Below are 18,252 nucleotides of genomic sequence, written 5' to 3'. Positions count from 1 at the left end.
ATTATTGGCACATAATCCAAGGATCCTGTTTGCAAGGTGAGCACCATACAATGGTTCCCAGTCCTAGCTGGTTCAGACAGGCTGGCCAGTAGGTGGCACCCTTCCACAGCAAAGACCTTCCTCTTAGGTGTGTTCTCTGAGTCCTCCATTCTGAGTATTTCCTAGACCAGTCCTGGGGCCTGCATGTCAGTAGATCCAGAATCCATCCATTTATACAACTCTGTGATCGAGGCCTTCTTCAACTTCCCTTTTTGTAGAAAAACATTTCTACAATTTTATCAGCTGAAAAAATTATAAAATGTTTAAGACATGAAGTACACAGTAGTTATTTCCTTTAAGTACGAACTTTGAGCATCATATATTTTTTATTTTTATTCAAGCCTTATCAATTCATATTTCTCTTATACAAGGATACAAATTAAACTGCTTAGCAAGAGAGGGGGAAAAAAAAACAATGTAGCACTAATGTTACTATAATTCCTTTTCCTTCTAATCAGGCTATAAATTCTATATTGGCTCTTCAGTTCTGGCTCTGGGATCACTTAGCTGCCATCCCACTCCCCCTCCTGCAAAGCTCATGCTTTCACCTACGTACAAGCAGATACTTCTGCTATCACCCCTCGTACAGGCCACTGTATTCACCTCTTTTCATGTCTGATATGACTGCAAGCTTGCTTATTTATCCCTTACTGATTCATCTCTGTAGCTTGGGCCTCAGTTCAGTGTCAGGTACAGAGGAGGCACTAAATCAATGGTTGAGGAAGGAAAGGTGGGAAGAAGAGAAGACTAGAAAAGGGGAAAGGCAGAAGGCATCCTACAGAAGTGTAAACTGAGATTTTAATTGTCAAATACCAGGTGGACATGGCATTATTATTAAATTATACTGTGTATTTTCACCTTGGTAGTTTATTCTAAAATAAGAGGCTTTAATAGAATTTTAAATACACCGAATTAAATGTGTATCATGTTCTAAATAATCATAAGAGAGCGAGTCAGTGTCACTTAAGAAGTACAATAAGGCTTCATATATTTGGATTCACTGTGACCACATTTAATAAATATAGAGGGAACCCAAACAGAAGTCCTAGAGCAGGGGCTCCCAAAGTGTGGTCCTTGACCAGCAGCCGCAGTACCGTTTGGGAACAGGTAAGAATGCAAATTCACAGGCCCCACCTGAAAACTACTGAACCAGAAACACTGCGGGCAGAGTCCAGTGATTCCAATGCCCATTAAAGCCTGAGTACCAATGAGTTAGAAATACTGGACAGAGACTTCACCATTTAACCATATTCACCTGGGGATCCCCGACTGTAGCCAATTCCTAGAGGATGAGGCCTTAGTCCCACTGAAAAGGGAGGAGAGGATGTCCCTGGACCAAGTTTATAAAGCTCTATGAGACGGGCCAGATGCAAAGATGAACAAAGATGAAGAAGAGGTAAGAGGCAGGCAAAGAGACCAGTGCAAGTCTTTCCTATATCTAAAAACTAAAGAGTCAAGCAGAGGATGCCAGAGACACTGGGCAATGAACCCCGATCCCTCACAAGCTAACTTGGCATGGTCCTAGAATGACAGAGGGCCCATATCTCCCCAGGGCTGGGGTGGGACTCCCACTAAAAGTCCTGGAAGCCTCCTTGTCAACTAATCCTGTCAATTTGGCTTAACAAGCTGGCTGAGGAAAGTTGCAATGTTTCTTTGACAAGGAATAAAAAAGTGAAGCTATCTGAAGTCTGAGAAGGTCACTGGCTGGTGCTCAGGATGTAAACGTTTCCAGTTCACCACAGCATAGTCCAATCTACCCAGGTTCTGTCCATTTGTCCTTGGTTGGACATTCTGAATCACAAGAAGAAAACTACTCCCTTGAATGAGTGGAGACAGACCCCCATTATTTTTTCTGTTTTGAGTTCAACTGATATCTATCCAACCACAGTAAGGTTAGCATGACTTTGCTAAGCTGCTTACAAATTTCGTTATTCAAGAAAGAGGAAAACCCCAAGTGTGACCTAAGCATTGTCTATGATGTCTACCAAAGTTGACGAAAGTAATGGTTATATCCCAAATAGAAGGATTCTGTCCTATCATTAACAGCATGAGAAACATGCGCATTGCCATTGGAATTCGAATAAATATATACTATGTGGCTCCCGTTTCAAAAGTGGATGACAGTTGAAGAAAAACTTCACTGATATTTTTTAAGTGTTTAATACTTTAAACATTCTTTAATACTAAAGAGAGAAAATACTTGCAAAGCAAAGCATTATCTACCAAAATGGGATACCCTGGTCTTGTGCCTATGTTCTGAAAAGGTCTCCATTCTTTTCAAAGCCACGAGCATCAGAACTTCAGCTTCTAAAGCCAGTGCACCTGCAACCTGAAAATATGGAGACAGCCATTGTTTTGGGCCTACATGTGGAGTGCTAAAGAACACCCACTAGTTGTCAAAGAAACTACTATCTATTGCCTTTAAAAATAAAGGTGGGGTGCCTCCAAGAGACTTGGAACTCATGCAGATAAAACCCAGAACAGATATTCTCAGAGACAAGGAGTTATTCAGCCAGATGCCAAAGTAGGTCAAGGCTAAGGAATAAAAGAATGTCTTCACTGGACCCAGACTCAATCCTGCTGGGTTTTATTCCTGCATATTTGCATGTGAATATTTCATCCCATGAAACATTAATGGTGCCGCCAAAGAATGTTTCTAGTGCTGCTTCTAAAATTCCTTGAGGCTTCTCAAAGAAGATTTCCTAAGACAGCAAGAATGGGAATGGTTCCATTTTCCTTCTTGTCCAAACGTCTTATGTGGGTATGCACAGTGTCTTTGACAACTGGCAAAGGAACCACTTCAGCCAACATCATTATCAGCAACCACAATTTTTGAAACATGACACTCTCCCAGATCCTAACATTATGAGCAGAATAAAGAGATCAAACATATACATCAAAAGGCAAATAAGAATGAAAAGTAGCAAATAATAAAAGCCAACATAAGTGATCCACACAGTAAGTGGGACAGGAGAGTATAATGGGCAGATTACCATGTGCTTCAATAAATAAAGTTTCACTGAGACTGAAGGCCTGATGTGAGTCTTGAAGGATAAGATAGGTGAGTCTACTCAGGTAGAAAGGAATGACGAGGGTAACCTAGGGAGGCAGTCTTGTGCAAAAAGATCTGGAGACCAAATTCACATTTCATACCTGACAGATCAAGTTTTCAGGAAAAAAAAAAGTTTTAAGCTGAAGAGCAATGGAAGATTAAGTTTTGAGAGGTACACTGTGAACAGATTATTCTTAGAGGGCTTAAAATCTTGGGCTAAAGAACTTGAACTTCATGCTGTAGATAATGAGAAATTACTGAAAGTTACTGAGTAAGAAATTGACCACTGCAAAGAAACATTTCAAACTTGTTAGCATAGCAACCATGTAAAGAATGGTATCAAATCTCTTTTTGACAAGTGAGCAACCAGAGGCTGTGTGTGGGACCTTACAACCTGAGTGTGGGGGAACCGCAAAAGGATCTACAAGCAGAGGGTGGGTGGGTTCAGTAACCAAAGAGAAAATCCAGGCAAAGCATTAATTCAAAGGAGGCAGCCAGAGACATGGTTATTGGATTTGTGACCGGCAGTCTAAGAAATGTGGAGACTTGGTCCAAGGTGATAAGAAAGCACTCAGTAGTTATGGCACAGGGAACAGAAAGGATATGCCATACTTTGGTGACTCTAGAAAAGAAATGAAGGTAGACCTTAGCAGTTTACTTGGTATGGAGGGTGAAGGAAAAGGAGCAGACTGGTGATTATTTCAAGGCCTCATGCCTTATGGGAAGAAAAGTGAATGGTGTAACTGGAAGACAGAGGAATCCACAGAAAGATATGCCTTGGGGTAAAAAATGAGTACCTCAGTGGATGAGTTTCTGGTGAAGGGTTATCCCATTGTACGAGATATAAGACCAAAGCTCAGAAAAGAAGACAAAACAGAAATTATGGCCCTGGAAGCCACCAAATGAGAGTCAGATGAGAAAATGCTGCATCCATAGAAAGAAAGAAAATAGGCAGCCAAGGGCACAGAAACTCACGTAATATGAAATGACAAAGGGTAATTTGTTTTCCAAACACTGTACCATAGTATAATTAGTTGTGTCAAGGTGTGACATCTCAAGAACCGATTCCCTGCATTGGGAATGGGACACCACGTGGAGGAAAGGTGACAACAGGGCGCCACACAATGGAAGTGAACCTGGCAGGCAGCCCCTTACCACACTCCCTTTATCACCTATGTTCCAAGTGGGTGTTTTCCTCCAAGAACTGGAAAGCAACTTGATGGCTGACCTTTTCTGATTACCTCAAAAGAGATGAGTTTCCATTTTCTATGTTCACATTTTAAAAATCACTTGAGAGGTATTTATTTCATTTCCATGATATTTACTTCTTACTGTGCAGAGATATTAGTTTGGCAGCTAAAGTATTTTTGCTGAACAGAAGCAAATGTCAAGTCTGGCTCAGTCAACAGGCACAGCCAAAGGGTTTGCCTTGAATTTCATAACACAAGTAAATCTTGCAAATTTCCAGGATAAGAGAAAAGTCAAAATAGTCACGGTTACAATACAGCTTGGCAATATGAGTGGGGGTTCTGCTGTCACGTGTCCACCTTACAAAGGAAAACTGAAAGTTCAGAATTACAAGAACAGGCAGTACAGAAGTGTGTTCTCTCCAATATTACATAAAAAACAATAATAATATAAAAATTTGGTTGAAATGGCCTTTTACTGACTTAATATTCATGAACAACCTTCTGTAGAAGTTGCAACATAAAGCTATACATTTAAACAATTCTTTAAGTCACTTAGGACCAAAGTATAAGCAGACATCCTTGCCAACTGGTCATACTCATTTTTCTGAAATGGAATAAAAAAAAGAATAAAGTTTTATGAAAATCCTGCTGCTAGTGTGGAACAGAAAATATCCTCTACCTGCTTACTCAAGGTTCTTGAGAACAGAAAACAAAGACTGGCAGATAGCAAGTAGCTTCTCAAGAAATGTTTGAGGACTGGATAAATGAGTACCTTAAGAGGTAAGTAAAGTGTTTTCTCTCTCTCTTGTGACTTTTAATTGAATCTGTTAAAACCAGTTTATTAAAGTTTTTCATGGGTCAAATTTTACTATATACTTACAGACTCTGAAATGCATTTTACCATTACCTTTTGATACACACAGGTTATAAGCTGCTGTTCCATATTTCAGTTTCACAGAGTGTGTGATTAGGTGTTATTAAAAAGGCAGAGATTGACAGTTCTTGAGTTCCAGCCCCGCATCGGGCTCACTGCTGTCAGCTTGGAGCCTGCTTCAGATCCTCTGTCCCCTTCTTTCTCTGCCTTTCCCCCACTCATGCTCTCTCTCTCAAAAATAAATAAAACATTTTTTAAAAAGGCAGATATTGTGGTGCCTGGGTGGCTCAGTTGGTTAAGCGTCTAACTCTTGGTTTCGGCTCAGTTCATGATCTCACAGTTTGTGGGTTCGAGCCCCACATTGGGCTCTGCACTGACAGTGTGGAGCCTGCTCAGGAATCTCTCTCTCCCTCTCCCTCTACCCTTCCCTTGCTCACATGCTCTCTGTCAAAATAGATAAATAAACTTAAAAAAAAAAAAGGCAGAGACCATCCATATGCTCAAGAAGAATACAACCCACATTTTTCTCAAGAAAATACTAGACCTTGTTACATAGGAAACCTTAAAAATTAATTCAAACCAGGGATTTAAACATAATAAACAACATTTGGTAAAACTTGAAGAACAAGCAAAAAGAGGGTTACTTCATCAAACACTAATGAGGTTATTACTGTTCTGTTAGTCAAATTGAAACAATTTTAAATGTGAAAAGTCCTCTAAAACTGCCTGTCTAGATTTTCTCAAACACCTACCAGCCTCTTGAAAATACATGTTTTTCTAGTGCCTTCATAGAGCTACTTTAATTTCTATTCTTGACAGAGTGATCTCTCTATTTCTCCACAGCAGTATGGGATGGTGCCTCGTGGATTCAGGAGTTAACACTCGCCCTCTCTCTCAGCTGAGAATAAAGGAAAGGTTGAGAGGTAGGAGAGGTCACCACCTTCTACCAATGTCTCCCAAGGATAGAAGGCATCCCTGAGTGCCTCCTTCAGGAAGGAGCAGCCACATCCCTCACAGCAGGTTTCTTCTCATTCTCACTTTGTTCCAAATATTTTTAAAAACCTACCAAGAGTTTAATATACAATGACACAGAGGACATACAGTTGTGAGGCTCCAATATAATCAGAAGGTACTAAATATTCCTATATGAAATTGGGTTTAACAATTTTGAATGATGGGGCGCAAAAGACCCTTATTGCTTATTGATATCTACTTGTCGTTGAGAATCTTTGCTTCCCTCTCCCCTTGTGCTGACTCAGCACATCTCCCTAAATACTGACAATCTCATGGTGGCATCTGTACTTATGTTTCCTACATAAAAGAACAAAAAATATTTAAAATATAATCCCTCTCTCAAACTTCCCCATCGCAACCCCAAATTTCACTTCCCAGTTTACGTAGATTTGTTTCTATACTGTGATCTTTTAATTGACTCTTTTTATCCTATTATTTCACTTTCTACTTCTATCATCTTCAATTCACTTAATTTATTGTAATAGCATAAGAAAGCAAAGCATTTTTGGTACTTTCATAAGTATTTGGTTAAAAAACAAATGGGTCAAATTTATTTTCTCATTTTATTTGGAATTTTCTTAAAGCTTTCTTTTTCCTAAATGTCATATTATCTCCCTTATTTGTCCACGATGCCATTTTCTTTACTGATCACATAGATAACATACAAATCAGAATCAAGTGACACAATATTTGTGCTGCTAGCCAGGGTGGAGTGATAGAAAACAGATTTATTCTAAAAAAAAAAAGAAGACAGCAGTTTGAATGAAACAATGGTTTGTAAGATACTGGGGGTCAAGCAATGATGGACACTAATATATGAAAGAGGGAAACAAAAGATGAGTCCAATAACTGCCCCAGCTTACTGCATTCAGAGAGTTCTCAGGCCATGGTGCAGGGAAGTAATCCAGGTGAAATCTAGCAGACTCCCTAAGTTAAGGAGACAACTGAGAGTCTAGGGATACCAAGGCAGTTAGAATTCACAGGACAGAATAATAGAAAGGAATACTACAAAAAGAGAAAACTCAAAAGATCTTCAAAGGGTTTCCCTTGAGGATTCAGCTTAGTGCTAATATAGTGCAAGTATGTGAGGAAATCATCTGAGGCCAAGGAAAGAACTACCTGAAAAAATTAAAGGTAACAGTTCTGGGCACTCACACAGTTAGTGCCTGTTCCCACCGACTAGGCTAGAAAACCTCAAGATTTATGGGTCATTGTGTACAGTACAGGAATTAATTAGCCCCAGGCTGAGCACTGCATCAATCCCAACTAAGAAATCTTAAAAATAGGACTTGAAAGGATCAAACTGTTTCCAAGTGAATTAACTGTATCTTAGAACAAATCTCAAGAAGATTTCTATAAATTCAGATATAGACAATACCTAACAAACTAATATTCACAATGTCTGACATAACCAAAAATCAGCAGATCTACAAAGAAACAGGAAAAAAGGACTATAATGAAAAGATATGTCAATCAATTGCAACTGACCCAGAACTAAGACAGATTAACACTGTACTTCAAGTGTTCAAAAAGTTAAGTAGAAACATGTAAGATTTCTCCTTTTAAATTTATTTATTTATTTTGAGAGAGACAACCAGCACAGAGTTCAATCCAGGGCTCAAACCCACGAACCATGAGATCATGACCTGAGCTGAAGTCAAGAGTGGGAGGCTTAACCGACTGAGATACCCAGGGGCCGCACGCATATAAGATTTCTTTAAAAGACCCAAACTGAACTTCTAGAAGGAAAATTACAATGTATGAAATTAAAAAGTCATTGAGTACTTTTTTTTTTGAAATACTAGAAACCACAAAATAAAAGATTAGTGAACATACACACACATACAAACAATGGAAATTATCCTAAATAAAACACAGATCCCCTTTCTCTCTCCTCCAGCTATCCAAGATGCCAAAAGGAAAGAAGGCCAAGGGGAAGAAGGTGGCCCCGACCCCTGCTATTGTGAAGAAGCAGGAGGCCTAGAAGGTAGTCAATCCCTTGTTTGAGAAAAAGCCCGAGAATTTTGTCATTGGACAGGACATCCAGCCCAAAAGAGACCTCATGCAGTTTGTCAAATGGCCCTACTACATCCAGCTGCAGCGGCAAGAGGTTATTCTCTGTACGTCTGAAAGGGCTTCCTGTGATTAACCAGTTCACCCAGACCTTGGACCACCAAACAGCTATTCAACTGCTAAAGCTGGCCCACAAATACAGACCGGAGACCAAGCAAGGAAAGAAGCAGAGATTGCTGGCCCAGACTTACAAGCTGCCGGCAAAGGGAATGTCCCCATTAAAAGGCCACCTGTCCTTCGAGCTGGGGTTAATTCTGTCACCACCTTGGTGGAAAACAAGAAGGCTCAGCTGGTAGTGATTGCACATGATGTGGATCCTATTGAGCTGGTTGTCTTTCTGCCTGCCCTGTGTCATAAGATGGAGGTTCCCTAATGTATCATCAAGCAGAAGGCCAGCCTGGGGCACCTGGTCCACAGGATGACCTGCACCACTGTCACCTTCACACAGGTTAACTCAGAAGACAGAGGAGCTCTGGCTAAGCTGGGGAAGCCATCAGGTCCAATTATAATGACAGACACGATGAGATCCGCCGCCACTGGGGAGGCAATGTCCTGGGTCCAAAGTCGGCGGCTCGCATTGCCAAGTTGGAAAAGGCAAAGGCTAAAGAACTGACCGCCAAACTGAGCTAAGTGAACGCTGTTGAATTTTCTGTACATCAAAGTAATAAAAGGCTCTCTCTCAGCCCGTGTCAATTGGCAAACACCAAACCAAACCAAACCAAACAACAACAGACACAGATAGAAAAGAAAAATAAGTAAATAAAGCAATTTAACCATGGAAAATTTTCAAGTAAACTAATATACATGTGATTTGAGTTCCCAGAGGAGCAGAAGGAACAGAAGAAAATATATGCAAAAATAATGGTCAAGTTTTTCCAAATTTGTTGAAAACTCTAAACCCAATGATCCAAAGACTCTCAGTGAACCCAAGCACATAAAACATGGAGAAAACTTTACCAAGGTACATCGTAATCAAATTGCTCAAAATTAGTGAATTTCTGCCTTAACAGAAGACATTTCCTTTAAGAAATGTTAAAGGATATCCACCAGGCAGAAGTAAAATTATACCAGGTGGAAATATGGATCTATACAAAGGAATGATAAACATCAGAAAAGTATTTACTACATGAGTAAATACATAAGATATTTTTTCTTAACATTTTATTTTCAGTGATAATTGGCTACTTACACAAAAATAAAAATAAGGCAGTGTATGCTTTATAACAGAATGAAAAACAAAATGTATGACAACACCACGAAAATCAAGAAGTTAAATATAAATGTAAACATATTAAGAAGTTCTTGTACTATACAGGAAGTGGAACAATATCATTTGAAGGTAGATCGTGATAGATTAAAGATATACATTATAAATACTAAAGCAACCACTAAAATAATAAAGCAAAGAGATACAGCTAATAAGTCAAGAAAAAGTTAAAATAGAATAATAAAAAATTCAATAATACAAAAGGAAGCACCAAAAATAATAATAAAAAGAAAGAAGAATACATAGGACAAATAGAGGACAAATATCAGTATTACAGATTCAAGCCCAACCATATCAATAATTACATTAAATGCAAATAGTGCAAATATCCCAATTAAAAGACAGAAACTATTAGAACAGATAAAAATATAACACCCAATTACATGTTGCCTATAAGAAATGTACTTTTAATGTAAAGAAACAAATAAAAGTAAAAGTTAAAGAGTGAAAAAAGATATACCATGCTAACACTAATCAAAAGAAAGCTAGAGTGGCTAATATTAATGTCACACAAAGGAGATTTGGAGCAAAATATATTACCAAGGACAAAGAAGTTCATTTCATAATGATAAAGACATCAATTTATCGAGAGACATAAGAATCTTAAACATTTCTGCACCTAGTACAATATTTCAAAATACATGAAGCACAATCTGACAGAATTGCAAGAAATAGGAAAACTCAAAACTGTAGTTAGAAATTTCACCCCTCTAGCAATAATTGACAGAGCCAACAAACAGAACATTAGCAAAAGATACTGAAGATTGAAACAACATAATCAACCAATTTGACCTAACTGACATTTATAGAACATTTATGGAACAACAGCACAACACATCCTTTTTAAGGGCACATAGGACATTTACTAAAACAGATCATACTATGGACCATAAACTAAGTCTGAACAAATTAAAAGGACATAAATAGTACAAAATATGTTCTGTAACCAAAAAATAATTTAATTAGAAATCAATAACATAAAGATCTCTGGAAAAACCCCAAATATGTGGAAACTAAATAACACACTTCCAAATAGCTCATCACTTAAAGATGAAGTAAAAGGGGGAAACTGGAAAGTATTTTGAATTCAATGAAAATGATTGAAATATATCAAAATTTGCAAGATGCAGTAAGTAAGGGGAATTTTATAGCACTACATACCTATATTAGAAACGAAGAAAAGTCTCGGGGTGCCTGGGGTGGCTCAATTGGTTAAGCATCTGACTCCTGATTTCAGTTCAGGTCATGATCTCACAGTTTTGAGATTGAGCCTGCACCAGGGGTTGGGATTCTCTCTCTCTCCCTCTCCTGACCCTCCCCCATTTGCACTTTCTCTCTCTCAAAATAAATAAACGTTAAAAAAAAAAAAATGAAGAATGATCTCAAGTCAGTGACCTCTGCTTCTACTTTAAGAAACTAGAAGAGGAAAAGCATATTAAACATAAAGTAAGCAAAAGAAATATCAGAGTAGAAATTGGTGAAATAGAAAATAGAAAAATAAAGAAAATCAATGAATCCAAATGCTGGTTCTTTGAGAAGATCAATAAAATTGATAAACCTCTAGCCATACTTACCAGAAGACAAAGATATAAGACAAAATTTGCCAATATCAAGAATGAGACAGGTGACTATATCTACAGATTCTGTAGCTATAAAGAGATAATAAGAGAATAAGAGAATACATATACAAAATAAGATAATAACAGAATACATACACAATTTTAGGCCAATAAAGTTGCCAATGGAAATGAAATGGACATATTACTTCAAAGATACAAACTGCCAAAGCTCATTCAGAAAAATACAGATTTCCTCAATAGCTCCACCACTATTAAAATTATTGAATTTGTTTTTTAAATAGTCCCCACAATAAAATCCCAAACTCAAACCATTTCATAGACGATTGTATTCTACCACCTATTTAAGGAATCCTTGATATTAAAATTATGTCACCAAAAGCATGATCCATAAAAGATCAAATTTGTAAATTGGAATTTGTCAAAATTAAACAAGTTTGTTTTCTTAAAGACACTGTTAAGAGAATAAAAAAGAGAAGTCACAAGTGGGGAGAAAATATTTACGAACTACACATCGAATGAAGGATTGTATCCCAAATATATAAAGAACTCTCAAAACTCCATGATAAGAAAACAACCCAATTCATAAACAATAAGGGCAAATGATTCAAGCAGACATTTCATCAAAGAAGATATTCATGTGGCAAATAAACACATAAAGAGATATCCAACACGATTGTCACTAGGGAAATGCAAATTAAAACCACAGTGAGATACCACTGCACTCCTCTAATAGTGTTTAAAAAAATTAATATTTTTAAAAATCCAAGTCAAGTGTTGTCAAGAATCGGGAGGGATTGAGGGCTTCATGCACTGCTGGTGAGAATGTATCCTGATAAAACCGCTTTGAAAATACCTTGACAGTCTCTTAAGTTAAATGTACATGCACTATATGATCCAGCCATTCAATTTGGTGACATTTACCCAAAAGAAATGAAAATATATGTCTATAAAATGATCTGTACATGAATGCTCATCGTTTTATTTGTAATGGGCAAAAAAAAACCCTGGAAACAACTCAAATGTACATCAAAGTGACTGGATAAACAAACTGGCATATCCAGACGAGGACTACTCAGCAATAGCAACGAATGAACTACTGATACACATCTCACTTGAATCAATGTCAAAATAGTTATTCTGCATGAAAGAAGTCAGTCAAAAGAGTGCCTATCGCATGGTTTCATTCATATGATATTCTAGGAAATATAAACGAACGTATAGTGACAGAAAGAAAACCAGTTGTTTGTTTTGAAGGTTGGGAGGAAGCAGGATGAGGGTTAAAAGGGCTGTGAGGAAACTTTTGGGGATGATGAATCTGTTTACCATCTTTGTTGTGGTGATGGTTTCATAAAATGTGTACACCTGTTAAAACTTGCCAATCTGAATAAATGTGTGCAGGGTTGTTTTTTTTTTTTTTTTTTTTTGTCAATTATACTTCAATAAAGCTGTTTAAAAAAAATCAAGTGAATGTCAACTATCCTTCGATTAAAAAAAACATAGGGACAGGGCAAGCCATGGACTATGGTCAACCCCATGCCAAGCATCAAGAAGAGGAAATAAAATCTCCAGAAAAATCTTGTTGCCAGAAGTATATTCCATAAAACTATGTATGAGAGAAAGACTGCCCTACACCGACTGTCAGAAAAGGGAAATTTTCACTAATCAGTATTTGAAATTGTAACTTGGCTAAAATCATCTCTTCTTTCAAATAGTCTGAATGCTCCTTACAAACTCTCTACGACCAACCACTCAGCGAACAGAAAATCTCATTTCTCATCTTTCTCTGACTCACTGGGCCTGCTCTGAAGTAAAATGTGACAGGCAAGGTGGGAGCCACAGATACGCCACCTCCCCAGAGTAAGTCACAAGTTTTAATCTGCATAGTCAACTGAGTTTTAGCTTAGAAAACACATATAAATGGGAAAATTCCCAACTGTTCCACATCAGCAAGTGTAATTTAGCAATGCCACAATCTGTCTAAAAATCTGTTAATTTAAGCGCATCGGGTAGAGTCTGTGCCAGTTCCATCCTCTATTTTTTTTTTTAAACACAATGAAATATTGAAGGATTGCACTCTGAAATTCCCCTGAATTGTAACATGCTATATCTTCATGTTTCTGTGCTTGATTTAAGCCACATTTCTTGGTCATTCAAATAATAAAAATTGAAATATGACATACAATACACTACAAAACTAAATAGCCAAGAATTTAGTAATGTTGAAAAAGTGTTTTCGGTTAGTTACCTGAAGTGTTGGGATATTTCTTTGGTTTAGCAGGCTTGTGGGTTTTCTGAGAATTCTTGCATACAAAGGGACACGGGCAGATGGCATTTAATCTAACACCCAGCCAGCCCTTCAACCTCCCGGGACACCTACAGCAGGCACTGACATTGATAGAAACCCACAGATACATGCCCAGGAATCTCAGGAATTCAAAATAAATAATAAATAAACAAACAAGTAAATAAATGGCCGCTTTGAGATTTATGGGGTTAAATTTAGAAAACAATGATAATTTTATAAAATACTGTAATAAAGTGTGCTATTCACATATGGAGGGACTGAGTGGCATATTTGGTAAATGTTTGTTAACTGGCTTGAGGGAAAGGGAGCAAGCCCTGGTTTGTAGCATTTGCCAATTTTTATAGTGTAAATACTTCCACCATGGCTGATTTCACTGAATGCAAAGTTGGGAAGAGAAACACACAGGCTGGCTGTCCTGAGCTTGAGCAAGAGCTGGTATAAGCACCCGTCTGGAAATACCTCATGCATCACTATGGCTAACTCCAGTCCCACAAGAGAAATAAATTCAGTTTCTAGGATATGCTTGTGTGTTTTTTTCTTTGGGGATGAGTTTTCCATTCTGAAGCTATCTGTTAACCTGTGACAGTACAGTTCCATCTGGAAAAAAAAAAAAAAAAGATCTTTCCAATGTAGGAGATATTATCCATCAATATTTGAGATTTCTTAATATTGAGAAATTGAACAAATTTGTTTTTTCTTTAACAGGAATCTTTATATGTTCAAACTTAATTCGAAATAAATGCTTCCTGTGAGTCCCCAAAAAAGTGAAAAGGAAAGGAAACACACAAGACAGGACATTTTCATATCAATTTGAGACAAAAATTAACCCTAAGGCAATTTGTTAGTAGAAGCAAAGGATGGTAAGGGTATACTCAAATGTATCTCCTCCCACAGAATACTTGTGCCCCACCTTGAAGCAGAGGGGTGGGTGTATGTTTATATTTTTGTTTTAGAAGAGTGTTGTTTTGCAGTGATAGGAATTAAGGAGAAATCAAAAGCCACCTTTTTGTGGTGTTTTCCACAAAGAGGGACTTTCTTCAGAGCTTAACTTTATAAGGAAAACTAACAGAAGGAAATAAACTTCTCCAACTGGAAGTTCAACAAAAGGGGAAAAAAAACATGAGCAAACAACAGCTCCAGCATTTCAACACAACTATAGCAAAGAAATCATAAAAGGAGTAACAAAAGAGCAGACATATACCCAAGTTCTGAGTCTGACTGCAGCTGGAGCACTGAGGGGTCTGTGTCCCACTGCAGGGTCCTAATCGTGCAGCACAAAGGAAAAAGAACACAGAGAATTAACAAAAGGGGAGGGAAACAAACCAAACCAAACCATGTCATTCATCAAGGCAATGGCATCTACAGCACATACACAGAACATCTCCCCGCTTCTCCACCCCGCTCCGGCCCCAGGTTCAAGGGAGACCCCATGAATATCAAGTGACCAGAGAAAGTGAGGAGCAGTCCTTTCCTTTGAACATCTGTTTGATACTGGAAGTTATGCTTGTTTTCATGAAAGGAAGCCTTGAGCTAAATACTGTCACTCTACCCACATCCCCACCCCTTTTTAGTTGGTTCTGCTTTTTACTCAAGCCTGACTGATTTGATCATGGAAACTGGTTCATGTTTCTCTGAAACCCTGGAGCCCATCTACACCTGGGAACACGGAGCATCTCCCTTGTGGAGAAGAGACCAAAGGCAAGGCTGCAGGGGGGCCAGAGCAGGAGCGTCTGGGGAGGTCAGACCAGATGGAGGCTGACTTCCAGGCCTGCTGAACTGCTGGCTTCCTCAAGTCAGTTACTGCAAGTATAATGCATTGGATTTAGAGGCTCAAGAGTGTTTGGTGTTCCACTGAGATGATCACCAGCAATAACACTTGTCTCTATGATACCGGCAATATCATATCTTTTAAATATTTCACAAGAGACAGCACAAATTATCAACAGTTACCAAGGCATTCAGTTTTTCTTATTATTTCTCCTTCAAAATGAAAAGGGATGGGGAACCTGGGTGGCTCAGTCAGTTAAGAATCTGACTCTTTTTCACATTTCCGCTCAGGTCATGAACTCAGGGTTCCTGAGATCCAGCTGGACGTCAGGCTCTGCACTGACTGTGTGCAGAACCTACTTGGGATCCTCTCTCTCCCTTTCTCTCTGCCCTTCCCCCGCTCATGCTTCTCTTTCTCTCTCCCAAAATAAATAAACATTTTAAAAAATATATAAAAAAAATAAAAGGGGATAGATAGTTCTTCTATAAACTGAGTGCACACAAGAACCTTTCTCAAACCCCATTACCTTTTGCTTAATCTAAGTGTGGCCCACAGACCAGGATCGGCAGCATCTCTGGGAGCTTGTTGGAAATGCAGACTCACGTCTCACCCCAGACTCACTGACTGCACACTACCGTTTAATAAGGTCCCAAGCCATTTGCAGGCCCCTTAAAGTTTGAGAAACCCTGCTCAGTTTCCTGGTCTCTAAAGACTTACCATGGCCTATGAGACAATGTAGTTTTAAGCTGACCTGGCCTACGGGAATCTTCCAAACATGTTTAACCACTGTCTCCCACTCACTGTGTCCTCTTTTATATTCTTCCCCTTAAGAGCTGTATGTCTTCCCTCAAATGCCACCTGCTCAGAGAGGATTTCCTTCTCTCACTACCTTGTAGCACTTCCTTGTCAGTCTTCATCCCTGTCCCTTACACCATTTTCCTTTCTTCATAACATCCATGGCTTTATTATGCATCAGTGTATTTATTACTGTTGGCTATTTCATCTAGATGTGAGCCTTATAATAGGTGGGGGTGGCTGGGTGGGTGGGCTATATCCCTAGATTATAGAGATATGCCTAGAAAAGTGCCTGGCATACATACTTACATAATACAATATTAGTTGAATGCATGAATGAGTGGATGGATGATCTCCCTCTGGTTTTCTACAGGGATTACATGCAATTATACCTATAATATACCTATAAAGCTCAAAGTAACTATTTGGTAAACAGTAGTTATTCTTATTACTACCACATTCACTATATCTACTACGGATATTTCTTTGAGTCAATATCCTACCTATAGGCTCCTCCTGCAAAGGTAACAGATGCAGAGTCACAGCTTTCCTTACCAGCTCTGGCTGTGCTCTTGTCCTCTTACCTGGACGTTCTGAAACATCACAACTAAAATCCAGTGAGAATACTAATCAGCCACTGTTTCTTAGACCAGTGCTTCTCAACTTTCAGTGCACATACACATACCTGAGAGTACTGTTGAAATGCAGATTCTGATTTAGTAGGTCTGTGACATTTCTAACAGGCTCCAGGGGACATAGATGTTACCAGTCTGTAAGACCACACTTTGAGTAGCAAAGTCTTGATTTAGATCAGTGGGTTTTCAAACTCTGACAAGGATCAGAATGATATGGAGGGCTTACAAAACTACAGAATGCTGATCTCCAACCCCAGAAATTCTGATTCAGTAGGTCTGGGGTGGGGCCTGAGAAGTTGTACTCTAACAAATTCCCAGGTAATGCTTATAGCTGACCCTGGAACCACCTTTAGAGAATGACGGGGCTAGACTACTGCTTTCACTCGTCAGCAGACAGAAAGCATCGTAGATCCTCAAATATGTCAGCCTCTAAACCTGTGATTAACTCAAACCTGGCCTAAGGCCCAGGCCACTTTCAGACCAATTAAATCAGAATGTGCAGGGTGAGATCCAAGCATCTGTATTTCTGAAAACTCTCCAGGTGATTCTAATGTGCAGCCAGGGGTGAGAACCCCTGGTCTGGACTCTTTCTCTGCTCGAGAAATGCAGCCTTTTCAGGTTCTGGACACTGATTCCTTCACCTGTTTCAAATGGTGGAAGTAACAGAATCTGTTACAGTGATTCATATTTGCTAATCATGTATCCCTGGAAATCAAACCGCTTATCTTTAAGGGCATTTCTTTGCCTATAGACAGAACAGCAGCCTCTGGCTCTGGCTGACTGTGAGAAGCATTTCCCTATAAGGGGTGGGGTCAGCTACTTGGCCCTCAATTTGCCTTGAGGTTCCTTACAGGACAACCTTTTTTGATCTTTTCACTTGTCCCAGGCAGGTGAAGAATGCAGCTGCTCCCAGGTGGTCTGGCTGTCCTGTTACTTATCTGACAGCTCATCTGTACTCACTGTATCCTTAAGAGGTAAAAATGATGATTCCATCAGAACCACTCAAAAAAGTCTACAGGTCAGCAGTCTGGAGTTTGCCTTTACTCAGGCAGAACAACAAGGGCTGGTCTATGTAACAAACCCACAGCGGTCCTGCCCCACAGTCACACATATATTATTTAGTAAAAGAAACCATAGTCATCGTCAGTAATGAGCAGTGGGATAGGGAGTCAAGCCAAGGATGCTACCAGGTGTGCCTCTTTTATTTTCTTCTCATTTTCCCATTATTATCTGTGGGGTGGTCAGACTTGCACAGAATGCACTCTTTCTTTGAAAAAGAACTTAAAGCCAATACATTAAATGGGCAAAGGTTGTCTCTGTCTCCACGAGTAGCCTAGACATGGGTATGAAATGTGGGCTGAATTCCTTCTGTGCAAGCTTGCAGAACTTCTCCATAGATGGCAGGACCTTGGAGAGGGCCACGCCTGGTTCTCTGGGTGAGAGATTTGTGTTTGGGATGTGACTGTACCGTGCATCCTGACGGAGCTCTCTGTCCTCAGCAAAATGAAGATGCTGGCCTAGAGACCATTTAAAGGTTTTTTGTTCTGTTTTGTTTCTGCCTAATCTTTTAAATCATTGGATGATTATTAAACTGCCTTTCAGTTCTCTCTTCTCCAATTGGTACCGTTTTTATAACCAATTGACACAGACCTTACTTCCC

The 18,252-nt window shown here is 39.0% G+C and overlaps 1 protein-coding gene and 1 pseudogene across 4 annotated transcripts in view; one reads left to right on the top strand and one right to left on the bottom strand.

Annotated features, from left to right (window-relative positions):
• Positions 1–18,252, bottom strand: part of DYNC1I1 (dynein cytoplasmic 1 intermediate chain 1) — a 283,160-nt gene that overhangs the window by 243,419 nt on the left and 21,489 nt on the right. For 2 of the 4 annotated variants that reach the window (XM_047096199.1, XM_047096200.1), the window contains exon 4: positions 14,596–14,655. The exons of the other annotated variants lie outside the window; for them this stretch is intronic. In XM_047096199.1, coding sequence (XP_046952155.1) covers positions 14,596–14,655 — 60 coding nt within the window. The remainder of the gene's footprint in view (positions 1–14,595; positions 14,656–18,252) is intronic. 4 annotated transcript variants of the gene reach the window in all.
• Positions 8,073–8,872, top strand: LOC124525035 (60S ribosomal protein L7a-like; annotated as a pseudogene).

This window comes from Lynx rufus, unplaced genomic scaffold, assembly GCF_022079265.1.
Source record: "Lynx rufus isolate CCGP_SWC_20201006 ecotype Redwood Valley unplaced genomic scaffold, mLynRuf1.p SCAF_4, whole genome shotgun sequence".
Lineage (NCBI taxonomy): Eukaryota > Metazoa > Chordata > Mammalia > Carnivora > Felidae > Lynx > Lynx rufus.
This window is presented reverse-complemented; position numbering and strand designations above follow the sequence as displayed.